Source organism: Hypomesus nipponensis, chromosome 27 (genome assembly GCF_054491055.1).
Source record: "Hypomesus nipponensis isolate SF chromosome 27, ASM5449105v1, whole genome shotgun sequence".
Classification (NCBI taxonomy): domain Eukaryota; kingdom Metazoa; phylum Chordata; class Actinopteri; order Osmeriformes; family Osmeridae; genus Hypomesus; species Hypomesus nipponensis.
Window position 1 is genome coordinate 6848244 of NC_140387.1, and position 20957 is coordinate 6869200.

General features: G+C 46.1%; 1 protein-coding gene across 6 annotated transcripts in view; it reads right to left on the bottom strand.

The window, feature by feature from the left end:
* Window positions 1-13241, bottom strand: part of tcf4 (transcription factor 4) — a 122007-nt gene extending 108766 nt beyond the window's left edge. For 3 of the 6 annotated variants that reach the window (XM_084693319.1, XM_084693318.1, XM_084693322.1), the window contains exons 1-3: window positions 11231-11332; window positions 10940-10978; window positions 10031-10103 (exon numbers count right to left, since the gene is read on the bottom strand). In XM_084693319.1, coding sequence (XP_084549445.1) covers window positions 10031-10103; window positions 10940-10978; window positions 11231-11332 — 214 coding nt within the window. Of the gene's footprint in view, window positions 1-10030; window positions 10104-10939; window positions 10979-11230; window positions 11333-11544; window positions 11632-12896 lie in introns of those variants that run through there. The other 3 variants (XM_084693320.1, XM_084693321.1, XM_084693323.1) reach the window with 3 other exon arrangements.
* Between the last annotated feature and the right edge of the window lie 7716 nt (window positions 13242-20957).

Below are 20957 nucleotides of genomic sequence, written 5' to 3' on the forward strand. Positions count from 1 at the left end.
TATTTAATTTCGGAAATGTAATGGACTGCCTGGGAGAGTGCCGTGTTTAGCAGAAGCAGTTGTCGTTCACTCTCTCTTTCCTATCTGTCCCTCCGTCCTGCCTCTAAATCTCTCCTCCTTCGCGACCCGCCTCAATCCCTCTCTCCCCCCGATGCCCAGTGGCGTTGCCCTTGACAGGAACGCGCTCGTTGGAGTCGAACCGAGGCTGTCACAAAAGCCAGCCCCCGTAACAAACTACGGGAAGCACTTTACATTTTCCAAATGCAACGCACTACACCGGCAATTTATGTTTGCGGGGGCCTCTTTTGACATAATAACATTTGTTTTATGGCCGAAGTCGTCTGGGGCGCCCGCCGTCCCTATCCATCCTCGACACTCACTAGCCAGAGTGAAGTGCTCCGATTCACAAACAGAGTGAGTGACAAATGGCTCGTCTAAAAGGAAGAGGGAAGCAAACATGACCCCCCCCCCCCACCCCTCGCTCCCCCCCCCCACCCCCCTCTATAGACTACACTTCAGCCATCGTGAAGGGCCCTCTCTCTGAACGATGAGGTGCGGCACGTGGGTGATGCCTCAGCTGTCGGGGAATAGCGAGGACCGGGGGGGGGGGGGTGAGGAGGGGGGGGGGGGTGAGGAGGGGGGGGGGGTGAGGAGGGGTGGGGGGGGGGAAACAATCGCTTCTAATCAGAAGCGTTCCACGTAAAGGCGGCAGAGACAGGGGGAGGGACCTCGCGTTTCGTAACACGCCCCCCCCCACCCCCACCCCACCCCCCCTCCCCTCGTCTTTAATCGGTCTCGAGGAAGAATCGATGCCGCTCCCCCCAGAAATCCGGAAGGAAACCCTGGGTTCAATCCCAAAAGAGGAACCACGGGTACTGTGTATATGCCGCACACAGATAGTTCAACATCAGACGCCGCCTGGTCTTCAATAATCCGCCCGAGCCACTTGAAGAGCTGCTGCTGCTGCTGCTACTCGTACGGCCTTGCCACCGTCAGAGCCACGTGCCGTCCAGGATGACCAGGATGAACGCACTCCTTCATGTCTGATACAGTATGAGAGGTTTGACTGCTTTTTTATGGGGGGGGGGGGGGGGGGACACACACACACTAGGCTTTAACACACCGACAGGAGAAGTCTCCCGCTTTTCGACGCAAACATACGTCGCCAAAAATAGAAATCTGCGCGACAACACCAGTGCACGGGGGGGGGATGTATGGACTCGTTAGAAAGAATGCGCCGGCTGAGCACACCTCAGCCAGCGAGGGTGGGAGATGGCGAGGTGACATATGGATGAGACTGATGGGGGGGGGGGGGGGCTCTGTGCGTGCCCTGTGTGAGAGCGTGCACGCGCGCGCGTGTGTGTGTGTGTGTGTGTGTGTGTGTGTGAAAAGAGAAGGAGTGGTAAATTGATAAAGAAAGAGAGAGAGAGAGAGAGAGAGAGAGAGAGAGAGAGAGAGAGAGAGAGAGAGAGAGAGAGAGACGGATGCTCCTGCATTAATAGCCCCCTGAACACGGCGACAGATGACGGGATCATCGACAAATTAAGTCGAGCGCGCCCATGCCAGCCCGCGTGTGTTATATAATGCATATAACATGTTAATCACCCTCTGCTATCTCCACAAACTCTGCACACGATAACAAGCCCATGAGCTTGCTGTTGACCGCCGACTCCGCCCCCTCAGAGTATTAACACCAGGAAACAAACCTTTAAATGGGACCAGCTGAGACACGCGTTAGTCTAGACTCATTATAAAGTCGATCTATGACAGAAAACGGCACACGAGCCGAGCTCGCCAACAAAGTTATGCGAGTGCTAGCAAACAACTCTGAAGGAACTGTGTCTGACTGGGAAGTGAGAGGATGGCCAGTTGATTGGACTGACTAATGCCTTGTTCCATATCTAACAGCACGCTGCCCTCAGTGGAATGTTCTCACAGAAGACTGGGCCTTATAGAGTTAGACCTCGAATCAAAGCTAAAGTCTGCAGAAAGGACTTACAGATGGGCTGGCAAATAGCCGTCCCGCTGCCAAGTTCTACTGTTAGCCATGCAGCTATGCACCTTCGCCTGAGATTCCCCGTTGTTTTAAGCCGCGTCATGGCTGTTTCTCTGGATCGCTGATACTGTTCTACGCTTGCTTTTCTCCCCTCACTCCCAGTTGGGGAGTTGCACACATCACAAAGACTACCCGGCACTTCCCTCGCTCGTGTTTGTTAAAGACCATATCACAACACGTGAGGGTGAGAAAAAGCAGTCGTTTAAGTAAACAGGTAAACATTTTCCGCACTTTAATTTGCAGCCGCTTAGCCATCATGAAAGCAATTTATATTGTTGTACGAAGAAGGAGGGGGGGGAGGGGGGGGAAATCCTCAATGAACCGCAAATGAGGCTTGGAATATGCGGTTGAAACGACAACAGCAACACAATTAATTTACACTTTTCTGTAAAACGTGCTAAGGAGGTTTCACTGTTTTTCGTTTCTCTTCATCCAATCAGTGTAAGGATATCTCAAAGGGGAGCTTTTGAAAGAAACAACATCTATCTCGTGTTTGTTTCTGCCCGTGAAATCCGAAGCGACGTACGAGGGGCCGGGGATCTTGGGCGCCACTCGGGCCCCATCGCTTACTGCCTGATCCCAAAGTCTTTCCCGATCACTTCCCAACGCTCGTTATTTAACCAATGGGCACGGCCAATCAGATGGACGGAGAGGGTGTGACAAAGCACCCCACCCCCCCCTCCTCCCCTTCCCCCCTGAGGTACGGGGGAGCAGATGTGGCACTCTCGTCAGGGGCTGAGCATGAGGCTTGACTGGAAACAGGCTGTGCTGGAGTGGGTGCAGGGCTGGGGTCGGGTGGGGGGGTGGAGGAAGCATTGGGGGGGGAGCTCACTCCTCTCCAATGATTGCCTAATACACTTCTTTTCTTTCGACATCCCTCGCGCACTCTTTTTCTCTCTCCCCGTGTCTCTCGGTCACTCGCGCACGCACGCACGCGAGCCTACATCGGCGCCGTTTGTTTGGAGCGCGCGGAGAAGCCGCGTGGTTTGTGTTCAGACATGTTTGCCTGTGTTGTAAACACAGGAAGCCTTCACTTGTGTACAGGTTTACCCTGAAACCACTCTCCCCAACCTCAACCATGTATCACACCGAGGCAAATGAATAAACAAATGCGCCCCTGCGGACTGCGGAGTCATGAATTAAAACTAAACCATATCAAATCAAATGAGGTCCAACGACTTCAATTGTATGAGATGTGGTATAAATTGCATTTCATTCAACACTTGATTCTTAGAAATGCATCACCGCCTCTGCAGGCCTTCCGCCACGATATAACTGGCTGTGTGTTCGGGTGTATGTGTGTGTGCGCGTGTGTGTGTGTGTGTGTGGGAAGGCGTTGTCCCTAAGGTCTGTCACAGCACATAACTCGAGGCTGGGAGTTTACACTGAGCAGATCTCTCCGTTCTGCTATTCACATTACCCCTGAGCTCCACACTTCCGCCCAATCACAGACCTCCGCCCCATGAGGAGAGGGGAGCCCCCTCAGCACACACAGACACACAAACGCACACACACACACACACACACACAGCAACCCCCTCTCTCCTCAATCACTGCTGGAAAAAGAGCAAGGCCCTACCCACACAGAGTAGAGTATGGCTGGGGCTGGGGCTGGGGCTGGGGTGGGCTGGTGAGGGGGCTGGGGCTGGGGCAGAGGCTGGGGCCTGGGGTTGAAGCTGTGACTGGGGCGGTTCAGGCTAAAAGGCAAGGCAAGGTTTTATTACTCAATGCTGAACACCTGCAAAGTTTGGAGGGGAAAATGGAGAGGGGGGGGGGGCATGGGAGAAGGAAGAAAAAATAAAAACGTGTTCTTACGCGGAGGCAAGACAAAGGGCTTTCATGTGTAGAACACTTCTGTGGGAATGGCTTGGCTAAAGCTTTGGTTACATTCCACCATCCTGGCCCGAGCTGCTGAATGAATCGGGCTGTGCACTTGCACGTAGACACACACGCACACACACACACACACACACATACTTCACACTTGCAAGAAAAAAATCCCACATACGCCCCATACAAAACACAGAGGTTATCATACCAGAAAATGTAAATGGAGAAGCCCGGGGTTACGATCTGACAGCCTTTTACAGGTTCCTTCCATCACAGCTTTGTCAAAATCAAATCCCTTTTTTATTTGTGTATGAAAATTCCCTTTCACATGCAATGTGCCCGAAGGCTTTACATGGATCCTCATGGATATGAATACCCGACCGAAAGACTTAGAGAAGACCAGGAAAACTCCTTAGATAAGGGAGTTCTTTCAAGGGGAGAGAAAAAAGGAAGGAACATTGGAGGTAATTCAGTAGAACCCAAAAGACGGTTGGGTAAGCACCAGGTGTTGTCCATGAGTAGACCAAACGTCCGTCGTGGGTTTTTTTTTTTTTTTTTTTTTACCGTCAACTCTCGAAAAAAGCCTTTATCACAGTGTGAGCCAATTTAAAAGTATTTCCTCAGAACACAAACACGCACAAACACGCACACAAACACGCACACAAACACACACACACAGTGGTTTTGTAGACCCCAGGCTTCCCCCCGCGCTCTCTCTTGGTAAATCACTGAACCCGTTTGCTTTTACTCTCGGTTTGTCGATGTGTTTAAAGTCAACGGTGAGCCTCTTGACCCCTCTCCACACCCAACGCAACGGAGAACAACTTCATAAATGCATATTTATTGGATAATTGGTGCTTCCACGGCTTCGAGCTGTTGAATGATGGATGTCAAATAGAAAACTGTCAGAACAACGTCCTCATGACAATGCTTCGTACAAGGGCACCATGCTCGTGAAGGGGCGAGTACCTTTTCATTAAAGCTGTTTTGCATATGGTTGTTAAAACCCGCACACGGCCAACTTTTTTTCCTCCTTTCTCTGTGTGTGTGCATTGAGCGTGTGTGTGTCTGAGAGAGAGAGAGAGAGAGAGACAGAGAGAGAGAGACAGAGAGAGAGAGAGAGAGAGAGAGAGAGAGAGAGACAGAGAGAGAGACACAGAGAGACAGAGAGAGAGAGAGAGAGAGAGAGAGAGAGAGAGAGAGACAGAGAGAGAGAGACAGAGAGAGAGAGAGAGAGAGAGAGAGAGAGAGAGAGAGAGAGAGAGAGAGAGAGAGAGAGACAGAGAGAGAGAGACACAGAGAGACAGAGAGAGAGAGAGAGAGAGAGTCTGTTTAGAGTAAGGAGTGCTACTCGAAGCCCTGACAGTGTGGAATGTGAGACAGAGATCAATGTAGCATCACACATACAGACACTCTCTCTCTCTCTCTCTTTCCCTCACACACACACACACACACACACACAGACACACACACATATTAAAACAGCAAGTCAAGAAGCAGCCAGATGTTCAGCAGCCAATGAGAACAGTGGGCTGGTCTCTCCAGGTCAACCCACATGTGTCTCAGAGGAGATGCTAGGCAGCCCGAAGCCGAGAGGGCATAGCTAGCTTTCACACTTACACACACACATGTAACACACGCGCATACTGCCTGCACACATCGTGCACACACACTAACCCTAACAAGACTATAACAAACACACGTGCACAAACACTCACTAATCCCAGCCCATACATTCCCATAACAAACCCACACAAATGTTGTCCAGCACGTGCACACAAACACATTTACTCTTAACTTACACAAACCCATAGCAAGCACACATAAACACAATCCCACTTCCGGTTCCATTTTCCAGGTGTCTGGAGAGATGAACCAACCAATCACTTGCTTCGGTTACCAACCAATCACTCATAGGGTGACTGGGGTTACTATATAATATGATATCATCAAAAAAAGAAATCCTGTTCCATAAACAGCTAACTATAATTTGAACTTGTCATTGTCATTCTACAAGAACAAACACATCCTATCTCACTGTATATATCCTGTTTGATTGTTGGTTTGTCAAAATGACACAAAAGAGAACCCTCTTTGAAATGCTGTTGTTACTTGCGTCAATGGGAGAACTCTTTAAAATAAGTCCCCCCCAAAAAAATATATAAGTGATTATGATCTGGACTAGAACCATGGAACACAAAGACTCTCTCTCTCACACACACACACACACACACACTTAGTCTCAACCACCATTAACTCTTCCCTTCCTGGCCCGTGACTGCGGCAGATGGCATTGGGGATGTTCCAGCAGATTTACGAGCGGGGGGCAGAGGCGTTTCCAAGCCCGACACCCTGCGCCCCTCGCCAGCACCAGCCCCAGTGCCAGGGCCACAGGAATACAGGGCACAACACAAAGCCAGGCCACATCACACTCTGCCCCCCCCCCCCGCCCCTCCCCCCCAAATACACGTCATGGTTTTATACATCATTGGTCGTACACTGTCTTTATGCCGTACGTGTAAGATAGTACCCCAATGTTCTGCAGATATGCGTTTGCGTAGCCGCGTAAAGAATCGACAATCAGGACTTGGAATTAAGTAGCCTACTGTGCTTGTAACCAAGCAATGCTGAAATATTTGCATCTCAATACGAGGGACATTCACACGCACACTTGAGGCCTGCGATACGAGTTATCCGACAATGTAGCCGCTCGGACTATAATTCATGACGGGGAGGTTGAACCAGGAATAGTTAACGACAAGGCTACAAATACGCAAACATGTCCCCCTTTTCTCTCTCTCTCTCTCTCTCTCTCTCTCTCTCTCTCTCTCTCTCTCTCTCTCTCTCTCTCTCTCTCTCTCTGCGTAATCCCTGTCTGAGGACTGACTTGTGTCTGTGAACAAGCACGGCAGTGTTCCAGGCGTCAGAGGGGGAAGGCCATGAATAAAGTCTCTGTGCTCCAGCCCCTGGCAGCCAGCCTCAAGTGGCGCTAACCCTACCATGTTGTCGAAGCTCTCCAACCCCCCCCCCCCCCCCCAAAAAAAGCGGCTCGCTACACAACTTCCTCACCTCGGGCACGGCCGCGCGGTCGACGGCGGAGGCGGGAACTTTCGAGCGGGATCCGCCCCTCTTAGCCGCGCGCTAACATTAGCTCCCCGACGCTTCTCAATTACCCTCGCCGTTTTCCACGTGGCAACGCGACGGCAGAGCTCCTTCAAAACGAGTCGGCGGCTTTAATTAAACTTCTCCGTTTCAGAGTGTGTCGTTCACCTATGGTGTTAATTGCAAGGCAGGTTGACATACTTTTGTGTCTTTATCTTTAAAGGACTAATTACACTTTGTGACTCTCCGCCAGTGGCACCATATGAGCAGGTGCATGGATGAACATAAACAGAGATGTTAAGACATGGATTTCCAAACAGGAGTGACGCGCACACGATTGGAAGGCTAACTGCACACAGCAACATCAGACCGTAAACTCAAACATCACAAAAAGCAAACAGTGGACAAACAGCCCGAAAGAGAAAAAAAAAGCCAGTTCGAAATCACAGAGTAGGCACATGACACTTGTTATTTGCCACTAAGAGATGGCTATAAGACATGTCTTTACAAAATGCAACAGAGGGGAGACTTGTGGTGAAGCGCCTGGGCAGGAAGTTGTGGACTTGGGCCCAGACTCCCTGCAGCTGCTGCTGTGTTTGGAGAAGCACAGTAACTAGGAATGTAGCCTAACCTTAAGAACGCAGCTGTAAATCCCCAGGATTGCATTTGGCCAAACAAGGGCTGATTAAAAGCCCAATATGTGTTATTCGGGGGGGCCGGCCTTTCTCAATGGGAAACACGAAACCAGGTGAAGTCTCTGTGGGTCACATTGCTCGGTATCCTATCCTCTGTCTCATGTCTCATGAATTCATGTTGTCATACTTGTAGATTGAGTTACTTTCGTGATGGAATGTAAGCATGCTGCACAAAAAGGTTCCACTGGTACAAGTCCTTCTAGTCTTTCGCTACACTGTCATAAATCCAAACCATGTCTAATTGGAGAACATTTGGTCTAGCAGTCAAGGCAAAAGAGTGTCTATCTTTGAGGCTTGAGCATAGATGAGACTCAGACACAACCTTGAAATGAGTGCCATTATTAGCAGAGTCATTATTAGTATTAGTAGCAAATTCTGCTAATAATATTGCCATTATAGCTAAAATGCCTATTAATTCCTAATCCGTTGAACAATTAGAGCATGGCTGTTTTTTTGTAGTCCTTCTTGCTTCCTCGGAACAAGACAATTTAACACTCTGAGGCAAAAAAAAAAAAAAAAAAGAAGATAGTGGGAGGAGGAAAGAAATCGAGTATTAAGCGACTGGTTCCCTCGCTTCATCTGTATTTTGAATGCAATCCGTCCGTTTTGACTGACAAGCATGACCAAAGCAGATTTGAATGAATAGAGGCAGGAAACAGTCAGGCTTGCGTTGGAGCACTTTATCTGTCTGGGTACAAGTGCATCAAATGGGAGGCAGGATATTATTAAAACATTCTTACTCTGAACTGTGACTTAATAAGCTATGCCGATTAAGAGAACAAAAATATGGCATGCCATCAGGCCATATCTGCCTTCACCCAAATTTCTCAAATGCGGAACACTGGCACCGACAGGGCTGAGCTTCACTGCTTGTTTGTGCGCAGCTTTTCTCTTCACAAAGGGGAAAATAAACGCTACAGATGGATTTGGTGATCGTCTCCTGAGCTGATGTTTCAGCTTGAAAAGATAAATCAAATAAATATAGCACAGGCCTACACATATGAGATTTAAGGTTTGCTGCTTGTATTTTTTTTTTTTGTCAATTCACACTTTATAAAACATTTCCTCCTTATCGCTGCCAACTGCAAGTTGCGTGGCAACAGGGTAGAGCAGTTTGGTACCCCCCCCACACACACACACACACACACACACCCCACCCCTCTCTACCCTACAACAATTCACGGGAAAAACACAGGATCTGAGAGGTTACAAGACGCAGAAAAACATGGCAATTGCCAAGATCGTAAATAGCCGAGTTGAACTTGAAAACAGCGACAGCGAGGGGAAGGATAGGGTATCGAGCCCGTGAAAGAATGATGTGCTCTGTCTCTCTTTGGGTGTTCCCAAAATATCTAATCATATTCCCTCGTCCAGTTCTTGGTTTGGGCCTGCAACTGCATGGGCTTAGCAGAATTGACTGAGCATGTCAACTGAACGACCATGCACAACATAGCAAAAAACTTCATAATGGGAAAAGGAACGTCAACTCAAAGCTCTAACTTGTTCTAGATTTTATACAAAATAAATGTATGTTTTCCAGCATGTTCTCTAGACAAAGAAAAGCATGGTCATTTTAAATAGCCTTCTGGACCACTTTGGCCTACATTGCATTCTAGCCTAAAACACACAGGAATAGACACTCTCTGTAACTACAGTAGGAAGAAAGGGTGTACAGGTCATATGTTGTGAAAGAGGATTCAAAACCATTGTGTCATAATGAAGCAGAGCTATTTTTGTGTACTGTACAATGTGCATTTAGGTGTGACGCTAAAGAAAAAAATATGATAGAAAAGTGATTTTTTTTTAAGCACAATACCTAACCTCAAAATGGAGTTTCAGAATTGTCCAGACAAAAGCTATCCAAGAAACCCCATGATGCTAATGACAACAAGGCCACAACCGAAGAGACAAAGAAGACATTTCAGGAGCTCTGTCTTTCTACCAGCCTGCAAAACCTCACATTTTGCATTCACGCAATCAAGTCTTGACATTTAAAAAAAACCATGAAGCTAACCCCATTTTGCATTCACACTGATGAGAAGGGGATCTATTAAATGTTAGCATAACCTGACTACATCACTAATCCCTGCATAAGTTCACCACTAACATCAAGGTCCAAAAACATTAAGTGCACAAATAAGCTATGATAACATGTGTTAGATACACTCTACGTCTACCCAGCTTGATCTCTGATGTACAAAGCAACAACAACAAAAAGTGTCAATATCATCCACACTGCCAAAAAAAGGAGGAATTTGAAAAAACAACAACAAATCCATTTAACCACTCATGAACATGCAACAAGCCACTGTGATTCTGCTATTAAAATGAGCTATGATTGACATACTTGAGCCTGAGAAATGTCCACTGCTGAGAGAGGTGGGTCCGTTCTTTCCACTGGTAACAGGAGGGGAAAACATCTAAAAAAATAAAAATAAAAAAAGAGAAGGAAAAAGAAGGAAGAAATCACACTTCACCAGAAGGACTCATGAATGGGGAAAAAACAATGACCATGTCATGGAGTAAATAACATTTTATGTAATGTACTGGTACAAACTGTTGCAAAAAAACCTCACATATATTTTCCAATACTAACATTATCCTTAATGCCCTTCAGCTCAGTAAGGATATGTGGCCAGTGGGACCTATTTACAATTGTAAGATTACACCCTACAATCGGGTCAAATATTCAAAAACTTCAATGGATCTAAAAACAATGTGAAATGCTAAGGTTTAGCTATACTCTTCTCAGAACTTAGTACACAAGACAGAGAAATCATAACAAACATTTTTCGCATAGAATCTGTGACAGAAACTAAGAAAATGTGTAATACATTTTTGGGGAATTTACACTGTGTTGTTTTAGAACAGGTGATTCATTTTCACAGACAAACGTTGACCATGAATGAGTGCATTATTGGTTCAAGAAAACATGGCCGGGTAGAGGACCATTTCCTGTCCAAACTTCCCGAACACTCTACTACTTAAGAGCATACAAAAGGCAATTTAGCCAACTATCAGCAGGTCAAAGAAAGGTTGAACTAAACGCTATTCAAAATATGACACACATATTGGAACAGTGTAAACATCTATTTGTGATGAATTGATGTCTATCATATCTCCTGCATGCACTTGTCAGATCTGCTGTCAACGCTGCCGCAGCAATAGTGAGTACGACAGGGGCAAACTAATACAACATTGTGTAGTCTAGAACAGAATGAAACAAGAAAAAAATACTTAAAATGGGATATACTACCATTGATGTTGGGAACATTTTCAAATCGCTGTTTCGCATCTATAAGACAACAAAATTACTATTGCAATATCATATTTTTCTGCACATGTTTTTGGAGAAAACACTCAATAGACACCACAATTGCTATAACTTTCTTCAGTCAAATTGTTTAAGTGATGTTACAGACGTACAGTGAAAAAAAGCACTTTTCATGTGCCTCAATGATGGCAAATTATGATGCTATGGATATCAAAATGTAAACAGTCGACGTTAGGTCGGTTTAGTCATTGCTATATAGTAACAAATGCTTACCGCACTGAAATCCAATAAGTCGCTTAGTTCTTTGTCTGTCCCTAAGGCAGCCATTCGCTGTTGGTGATGCATTTTAGCAAAATCACACAAACCTAAAAACATGGAAACAAATTGCGGTCAGAAGACGCCAGTTCTCTCAGTGATAGGACGGGAACCTAATCACTATTTCAGATCTTCCTCAAAATCCACAGATGACCGGAGTCGCAAGATTCCACTTTGCGTTTGAACCTATTCTTTCTCAGCTCATCATTATGCAACAGGGGTTTCACAAAATTGACCATTCCAGTGAAATATAATAGTTAGAAGAAAATTACGTGAATCTTGCCCAGGTCCAGCTCAGTGCATAACGCAGTTTAGCCGTGAGATCAAGAAGTGGCAATCCCGTGCAAAGAAAATAAATAAATAAGGCATAACGCATAAAAGACAGCAACACAATTGTAATGAAGCTGACAGTTTGCAGACCAATCAGACAACTGTAGTATAACCGAATGTCTCTAAATATTATTTTATGTAATGTAATATTTAAGAAGACTTTTTATTAGTTCGCTGCTTAGCGCCTAGTCGGGGTAACCCATGTGCGTGGCACCGAACAGCTTCTATAGACAGCCACCTAGCTACCTTTTATGTATCGATTGCCACCATTAAAACAGAAGTCAGTGTTAGTAGGCTATAACATTTACTATCCACCGCAAATGAATACAATTTTATATTAGTCGTTAATTATCTGTTTAGTATTTGCTGTTCTTTATATACATCAACCACAACCAACACACCCTGCACACATAAGTGTATAACGCCTTATTCCATGGATATGTTTTGTAGAACTCTATAGCGTACATTTCCTCACTTGTTTTTCAAAGCGCTTGCAAGTAACGCGAGCAAATAGCGAGGGGCCGGAGCTCTAGGCTATCAACCTGCAAGGACTTATTTGATATGGAGTCTACATTAGCCATCAAATATACTACAAGAAAACCGAGGTTATTCAAGCGCACAAATAATATTTAGCCAAACAATGTAACCAAACTTGCACCAAATGTGCAGGAACCTTGTTGCAAGCCTGCAAGACTGCGTTTTTGCAGACGACATTTCGGACTACCTTACTACAGCTGTTTGGCATGAAATGTATTTATTATACGTGATAATTCGTATGGTAGATAAAACAACGAATGCAAAATGGTATTAAACTGGTAAGCATGCATGGCAGCTGGCACTTGGCTGTCTGGACAAGCTAACTTTTTGTCGCGTAATAAATTAAGCTTGTGCGTGTCTATTTGGGGGGACAACGGAATTCTTGGGGTGGCTGTGGACGTGAACTGAACTTCACATGTGCCAACTCCAAACTCAAGCAACTGTGTATGATTGCCCATATTGATCTATTATACCCGGAGACATGCTCAGCCAAAAGTTTGCCATGGTCATGAAGATGCTTTTGTCATCGCATCGCACTTTCGTTGTGTGCAAAGCATGTTTAAAACGATATCTAGCTATCTAAAAACAGTTAAGAATGTACAAAAAATAATGAACTTGGGGAAATGCGGTGACTTGGTGGCTAACTTAGCTGCAATATACTTCCATGCACTTCAACACAGCCCTATCAACGTACTTCGTAGTAGCGATGTTCATGTTAGGAAGTTGCACCAACATTATAAAAATAAATTAAATTTACCTTTCTTTGTAGCTACTGTAATCCACAAATGTGTATGTCTTTTATTTGCTCAATAACTGTGTAATAACTAAGGTATAGCTGACGACTTTGACTGCTGCTAGCTGGGGCCAGCCAAAATCTAAATCCGACAACGCTGTTAGCGGCTACATTTGCTTGAAAATACCACAGGCGTTCCAGTTAATATCAACTTGCAGCAAAACGTAGATGTACATCCAGAAATCGCCTTATATGACACTGTTTTCCTTGTTTTCGGGTTCCAAGTAGTTAGCTACCAAGCTAGCTGGCCACTTTCCATTGCTTTAGTCTAGCTTGTCGCATGTGTCACCGAGGCGCATGCATCACTGTCCCTGGTTCCGTCCACATCCGGGGCATACGTCATCCTCGAAGCCAGGTGACGTCAACTAGAAGCAGAAGATTGGTCTTCAAGTACAGAGGCAGGAGATACTTTGCAGTAAATGTTCAAACGCTCTGTTCACAAGTTTTAAAGTTATTTTATAGGATATGTTTATTAGACCTTTGGTAAAAGGTATAGCCATGTCATTCTCTGTCCATCTTCAGTACTGTTTTATGAATTTCTTTTTTGTACACATAACTAAGTTTATTCCTGATTACAACAATGACTGCTCACTGTATTAAGACAAATCTACATATGTGTGCCCACAACATTTCAACTGCTGTAGACTCTTTAAACACAAACTCTATATTTCTAACATCCAAGATGGTCCATGATTCAAATGCTCTTGTTTAAGGATTATATTTGGATACAATGTGCGGCTTGATAAATAAATCCTTATCTGTACTTCAACATAATAAAAAGTGAAGGGGCTATATGGAGGATATTGAATATCCACATCTATTTATAGCTATGTTACAACAAATGTTAAAAAGCAATACCTTTCAGCTTTTTAATAAGGACATGCCAAAGACTCACACTAAGCCTTTAAGCCTGTGGCACAGAATCTTGACAGAAAGAGCTCCTCTGCAAAGAAGATTTCAGGTTTTCATCATCAGTGTTTTGATAGTTATACTTCATCATAAAGATGGGCGGTAAAAAAAAAAAAAGAAAAGTTTGGTGGTGACATGACATTGGGTCAATGCTATTGGTTTTTGGAGATTTGTGTCAAACACAGGGACAGGCAGTCCTTTCATTTTGAGGTTGGGCTCTCCCATAACAGAGGCACTCGATTGATGTTTGTGTGTATGTGTGTGTATGTGTGTGTGTGTGTGTGTGTGTGTACGTGCGTGTGTATGTTGTGCGTGTCTTGTGTGGTTCTGGGAGGGGGGCGGCGAGGGGGGGGGGGGGGTTGCGTGGCTGAAAGATTTAATCAAAGGCTACAACATTGAATCTGTGCTTATTAGAGTCTGTGTTGGGTCTTAGTGGGTCAGTGGTATTACATGGGTAACCTTAGGATATTATACCACAATTAGTGGCCAAATAAGCACTGCCACTGAGCCGTCTCTGTAAAGTATTAGCGGTCACATGGCAAGACATAAAAGGGACAGATCTTTTATAAACATTGTAGTTTCACAGTGTTGGTTCAAGTAAATATCTGTTATTCCCCGTAATGTAAAATACATGACCCCTTGGCCACCACTGCATTATTGCACACTAAAAGCCTGTTTGATGAAAGCTAAAGACATAACATGATTTGGTATGTGAGCTGCGATAGTAATATAAACAAGATGAAGAACAAGCTAGCCCTCGTGGTTTTGCAAACATGTGCACGGTTGGTCTTGTTTTGTCTGTACTGAGCTGTGAAAGTATATTTAATCAGTTTGACACAGAACAATCCCTTGCCTTTGACATATGGAAGCCACAACCCTTCACAGCCTTACCTCTTATTTAGGCTTGATGTTGGAAGTGAGGATGTTGTTCGGCTCATTTCAGAATGTTCAACGAGCTGTAGAAGAGAATACTAGGCCGACAAAATAACGATTCACTGTTTGCAAAACACACAAAGTAACAAGCCTAGAGAGATAAAGACGGAGAGAAAGGGAGAGAGGGGAGTGCATTTTTTTTAAACGGGATATTGTGGTACTCAGGGTTGAGTCATTGGAATGAATTAATGATATAAGCACATACAGCCCCTCTGCCTTCAAAACATTTGGTTTGCCAAACACCTGTGGAAAATCGCAGCTGTGGAAAGCAGTGGGAAAAGAAGAGGAACAGTAAAACAGGGCTAATACCCTTTGATAATGGCCAGGGACTGTGCTAGGGCCTGCACTCAGGGATAGAGTTACACCACATTCTTCCCCTAAGGTCCTCCCAGGGAGCACTGACCACAGGCATCTCCAGTCCAAGCAATTAAAGAAATGTGTCCTCTTCTACAGGCTTTGGTCATTCCAAAATGGTGGTCAGCCCACAGCTTTTTCAAGACGGGTTCATCCCTACAGTGTGTTCTTGGGAACAGGATGCCAAGCAGATGGCACAGTGGTTTGTACAGGTATAGTTCTGTACCACTGAGGTCAGGAAATAGGTTCAATTCCAGGGCACACTTGTTTCTCTGAATAGTGCACTGGTCATGAAAATGAAGTACTTTTTTAAAGAAGTAGGAGATGCATGAGTAGGGAACAAATCTAGCCATGAATGAGTGAAAAACAGCTTTTAAAAGGCAGGGATTTAAATGAAATCTGTCGTGTTGCCGAATTGCCAACAGATGCAATATGTCGAGGTGTCAAAACCAATGAGTATCTTGCAAACTAATCCTAAGTATTTGGGGTTCAAATGCATTGCTCAAGTAATTTGTACAGTGTATGAATGAATAATTCCAGGTCAACTTTCCATGCGATGCAAATTCTAGCATCCAATAAAGTTGCTGTACTGTACAGTACCTTCACTTGAAGTTACCCCAGAATTGTTGTAGAGAATTCTTTGACTGTTACCATTCTGCTGAAGGGAAGTCTTGCTAGCTCAGCAGGGTCAGGCTCAAAATAACACTGGTGTGGAGAAATGCCACAGACCTCAGAAAGATCTGGAAGCGGATGAACATGAGGCTATTCTGATGGATCCTCTGAAGAAGCTTTTATTCTGACCACATGCGATCCAATCGTGGGGCGTGTGGTCTTTTCTGATGTTCTATTAAAAGGCAGTTTCAACTTCAAAGCAGGCTCTGGCACGCCTACGTTAGTGTGTCAGCTGACATAGGCGGTTGCGTTTCTTCAGACCACAACTCCTTTAGAACTTTTTTTCAGATCGGGCGATGACTAAGATGACTTCAGAGGGGCTAATAGAGTTTGAACGTTATTTTGGTTTCGATGAAAAGATACCTGTCACGTTATAACCATGTACACACACCTAAGACATGTTACTTACAATGGAGTTGATATCTTGGACTCTCATAAAACAAAAATGAGTTAGGAAAGCATGGGTACTTGCCACTCCTGGGTATATAATGTATACATAGCTACAGTGGCTGAGGGGAGATCCATCCAGGATGCTCTTTCGCTTCAGTGTTTTAGAGCAGGTGTGCTGTGCTCCCCCTCTTTTCTGTTAAAGTGGGAGGGGCCTGTGAGGGAGGGGGGAGGGGGGGGGCAGGCCAGTCGGTGTCCACCCAACCCTGAAGGACACACGTTCGCCGATACCTTCCAGGTTACTCCGACTGCAAGTGAATGATCCAGCTCAACGAAGCATTCAAACACTGACTGACTGACTGATAAATATTTATTTGGAGATGGCAAATGAATCTGAATGGATGTGACGCTCGGACCTGCTGCTCCATTTGCCGACCCAAGCATGTCCAGTTCTGCGATGAAAAAACAAACACGCCGGCCACTCCAGACACAGAGGCATGGCTTATGGCACAGAACAGGCTCCGTTCCCCTCCACCTGTCTGACTTTATGTCTCCCTGTCCGCTTGTCTGCCCGTTTCACCTCTCACGGCCTTGTCTGTCTTTGTGTCTCCTTGTCTGTCTGCCTGTCTGTCTTTAGCTCTCCCTGTGTGCCTGTCTTCATCTCTCCTTGTCTGCTTGTCTGCCTTTTTCACCTCTCACGGTCTTGTCTGTCTTTGTGTCTCCTTGTCTGTCTGCCTGTCTGTCTTTAGCTCTCCCTGTGTGCCTGTCTTCATCTCTCCTAGTCTGCTTGTCTGCCTTTTTCACCTCTCACGGTCTTGCCTGTCTTTGTGTCTCCTTGTCTGTCTGCCTGTCTGTCTGTCTTTAGCTCTCCCTGTGTACCTGTCTTCATCTCTCCCTGTCTGTTTGCCTGTCTGTGTGTCTTCATCTTTCCCTGTCTGTCTGCCGGGTTTATGCTTGTCTCGCTGTCTTTATTTGTCCCTGTCTGCCAGTCTTCATTTCTCTCTTTCTCCACTCTTCCCTGGAGGCCTGTACTGTGGGTTTTGAAATCCTTTGTGATATAAATAAATGTTTAAGGGAGATTTCACCGCAGTGCTCATAGTTGCACACGTCATTTTTTAAATTAACAGCTAAAATGTCTTACTTGTTTTCATGAATATGCATCATTAACTGTTGGATGCAAATGTATTATTTGGCACCATCGTCTAAGTACCTTCTGTGGGTTGATATAAACAAAAGGTCATTCACGGAGAGGAATTAGCGCCCAAATTTAATCAGCACCTTTAGTGAGCAGATTGTCGTAATCTCTGGCTGATCCTACATTGCATAACAAAAAACACCGCCCAGGAAAGACATATCTCTTTTCGGGGGTTTTGTCAACAATAAAGTTGGAGGATCTGATTTCTGACATTTTCCGGGTTGTGTTTGATGAATCTGTAGAGTTCACCAGTCCTCTCCTCAGTGACTTCGGGGTAGGCTGCAGGTCTGGGTGGGTGGTTAACCCTTTGGTGGAGGAGGAGCTCAGCTGGGCCTTGCCCTGTAGGGTGTCTGCCCCCCTTCCTCTCCTGCTTCAGAGGGCAGCTTGGGGAATCGACCCAAACCAATTATCCCTCCTCCACAAACCCCCAGAAGCCTGCTGGTAACTGGGGTCCTGCTGTAAAATTAGACACATCATCGTCAACATGGTTGACACCTGTGAAACCAACCGACACAGCCAGTGAACGTGCTCTGTGTTGTTCCTGCACGTTTTCTCCAGGTCAGGGTGAGCAGCGAGGGCCCCAAGGCCTTCTGACAGAAGAAACACGGAGGCCCCGGAGGTCCTTTGAGCACACAAACATCACAATCAAAGATACAAGTCAGGCCGTGGCAGGGAGGAGCAGAGGATTTTCACTGGACGACAAGAAGATTCCGGAAGTTCTTTTCCTCCTTCTTTCCAGTTGGTTGCTCTGTCCGTTGTCTTCCAAAGTGGGCGAGATCGAACCCACGGCCAGCAATCAAATGTGGATGGCGAAATGCCTTCCTCGTTCCATTCCTCGAATTACTGCCTCAATATTTGAAGAAAAAAACGTTATTCGTAACATATGTCAACATCAAAGAGGGAACGCCCCCATTACCCCATGGCGGGACTGTGCGTGTCTGGCTTCAATGTTTGCTGTTGTTTCTCAGGAGTGGGGTGAAGCTGTGACCGACTTCTTTTTAATGGAGCGAAGCATGAAGACGTTCGGATAGTGATAAATTGGAGATCCATTAGTGACACATCAAGCAAACCACGGGAGGCAAATCACTGATAAAATCGCACACAAACACCAAAAGGGTGATGGAGACTGTATGTTCGGTGGTAAGGAGGGAATGTTCCAATAGCGTCTTTCCAATTTGTACTGTTGTTCTTTCTTCATCTGAAAAAGATGAGATTCCAACCCTGGTCTCTTGGTGAATGAAGCCAGTGCGTGTCTTCAAGCCTTATTCCTTGTTGGTATTACTAAACAGATAGAGATAGAGATAAATAGATACATGAACACATGAAGAAAGAGAAGACAAAAGAGAGAGAGAGAGAGAGAGAGAGAGAGAGAGAGAAAGAGAGAGAGAGAAAGAGAGGGAGACGTTCCTCATTCAAGTTTTTCGTTCAAGTATAGTCCCCCAACCACCTCTATTGCCCTTGCACCACTAGTGATCATGTGCCACTTTTCGGAAAGGAAGGTTGAGGGGGGGGGGGTTTCCAACAAAGTCCTCGGAGCGTGTCACGTCTCTCACACTACTTCTGCTTGTTTACTTTGGTCAAAGAAATACAGCACTGATGATCACACAGCAAGGTCATCTGAAAAACAAAAGATGGAATATTTTAGGTGGGGTGTGGGAGTGTGTGTGTGCGTGTGTGTGTGTGGGAGGGGTGGTGGTGAGGGGGGGGGGGTTAAGCTGTGAAAACAAGACAGGCTGTATCACATGGCATGTTTCGACAGTGAGATGTCGAGATGTCTTCCGACAGGAAGAAGCTCAAAGCAGCCCGGCGAACTCTCTCGCTCCAAACCGCCGAAAGACCCAAAGTCAACAGAGTCAACAAGAGATTTAATCTCACAGGGAAAAACAACAAAAGGATAAATCCTCTCAGTGGTTGCGCCACTTCTATGTGTAGAATAAACGGTGTGAAATCATTTACATTTGATCTCCCTATGCAAATTATTTCTCTGAACAAATTGCCTAACGATCCATTGTGCGGCCCGTGACGCTTACTGGCAGGCTCTTGGTTGGTTGTTTGCCTGTCTTGGCACTCGCGCCACATTTGCAGATGTTACCCTTATCCCTCTTCATCATTTGCACCTTCAGAGCGGAACAATCCTTTAATTACACACATTTAGGTTCCCACATTTTCTCCCGCTGCAGCAGCTCTGATATTGTGGCGTGGTCGCGGTTGGCGTGGACCCGTGGCATCGTGGGGAAACAGGGAGCCACCAGCTTCAGATAGAGGTCCCCTGGAGGCCACTGCCTCCGTCTTCCTCAAGACCGACGAGGCTCGACCCGAAAACCCAGGGAAACCGATGTCCAAACCCTGAAGAGAGCCCGGGCCTTTCTCTCTGTTATTCAGCTGTGGGCTGGGGGAGGAGGTTGTATAATTACAGGTCAGAATGCTTTCCCCTGCTGCCGTCTTGACTATATCTGCCAAGGGCTGAGGGTGGAGCTGGCTACCCTCGCCCTCCCTCTCCACCCAGCTCTGGGCTGGTGCGGTAGAAACAGCCTTCCCTAAACAGCCCTGTAGGAGTAACCTTGAGAATGACACAGCTCCTCTCTGTTGTCTTTTGCTGGAGAGTCGCTCCCAGAACCCTGCTGCTGCGGTGAGAGACGGCCCTTTTAATTACCCAGAAGCCTCTGCCAGGGTAACGTCATCTCATGGTTGTAATCAACCATGGAGGGACATGGTCACTGAGAGCTGGGTGATGGAGTGCAGTTGGGAATATCCTCACATGGTCAAAGCGGGGGATATTTTGTGAACCCCCTTCCATGTTTCCTTACATGGGATGTGTCATGTGATTGAAGCTCTCACCCTTTTGTCATTCATGAACCTGACAGAAGTTGCTCCCCCTCACACGGCGGAGACATCACGGGCCCCGCGCCTCACCAACAGTTTGAGACGATTACACGCGGCGGAGGTGTAGTAATAGTTGTGGGTGGAGGACTGTGGCGGAGGACTGTGAGAGAGATGAGCTCTGACAATCGAGTGGTATAGCCTTCAGAGGCTCATAACAGATGCACCTCTGTCACTGTGGCCATGTCATCCTGTCAGTCATAAAGGGGTTGACACAGGTGTGTGAGCGCCGAGGCACTCCTGAGCGCCCCCCCCCTCCCCCTTTAGACACTGACGAGCTGCTGAAATGCCCCCGGGCTACCCCTCTCCTCCCGGAGATTTAATAACCAGGGATTACAGTGGTACTGTGGTTGTCAGGTGACGAGCCGCAGGGCCAGCGAGGCACCCTCGACGCAGGTTTATCCAAGCGGTCCCGGGTGTGGCGCAAGGCAGCGACACCGGCTCTGCAGGTTGCTAAAGCTGTGTTAGATTAGACGCTTAGCGTGAGAGAGAAGGGGGGTTGAAAAAAACCTCAACGTTCCCTTGTTGGCGCACCACTGCTCGCAACCTGCAGCACTGACACATCTGTTAGTTTAAAGCCCTTTTTTTTTTTACTCCAAAGTCCAGAGACCAAAGCCACTTCCCAGAGAATGGAAACAGCTGCTGGGGAAAATACCTTCACACACACTCATAAACATTATTAAAACCATTAGAGG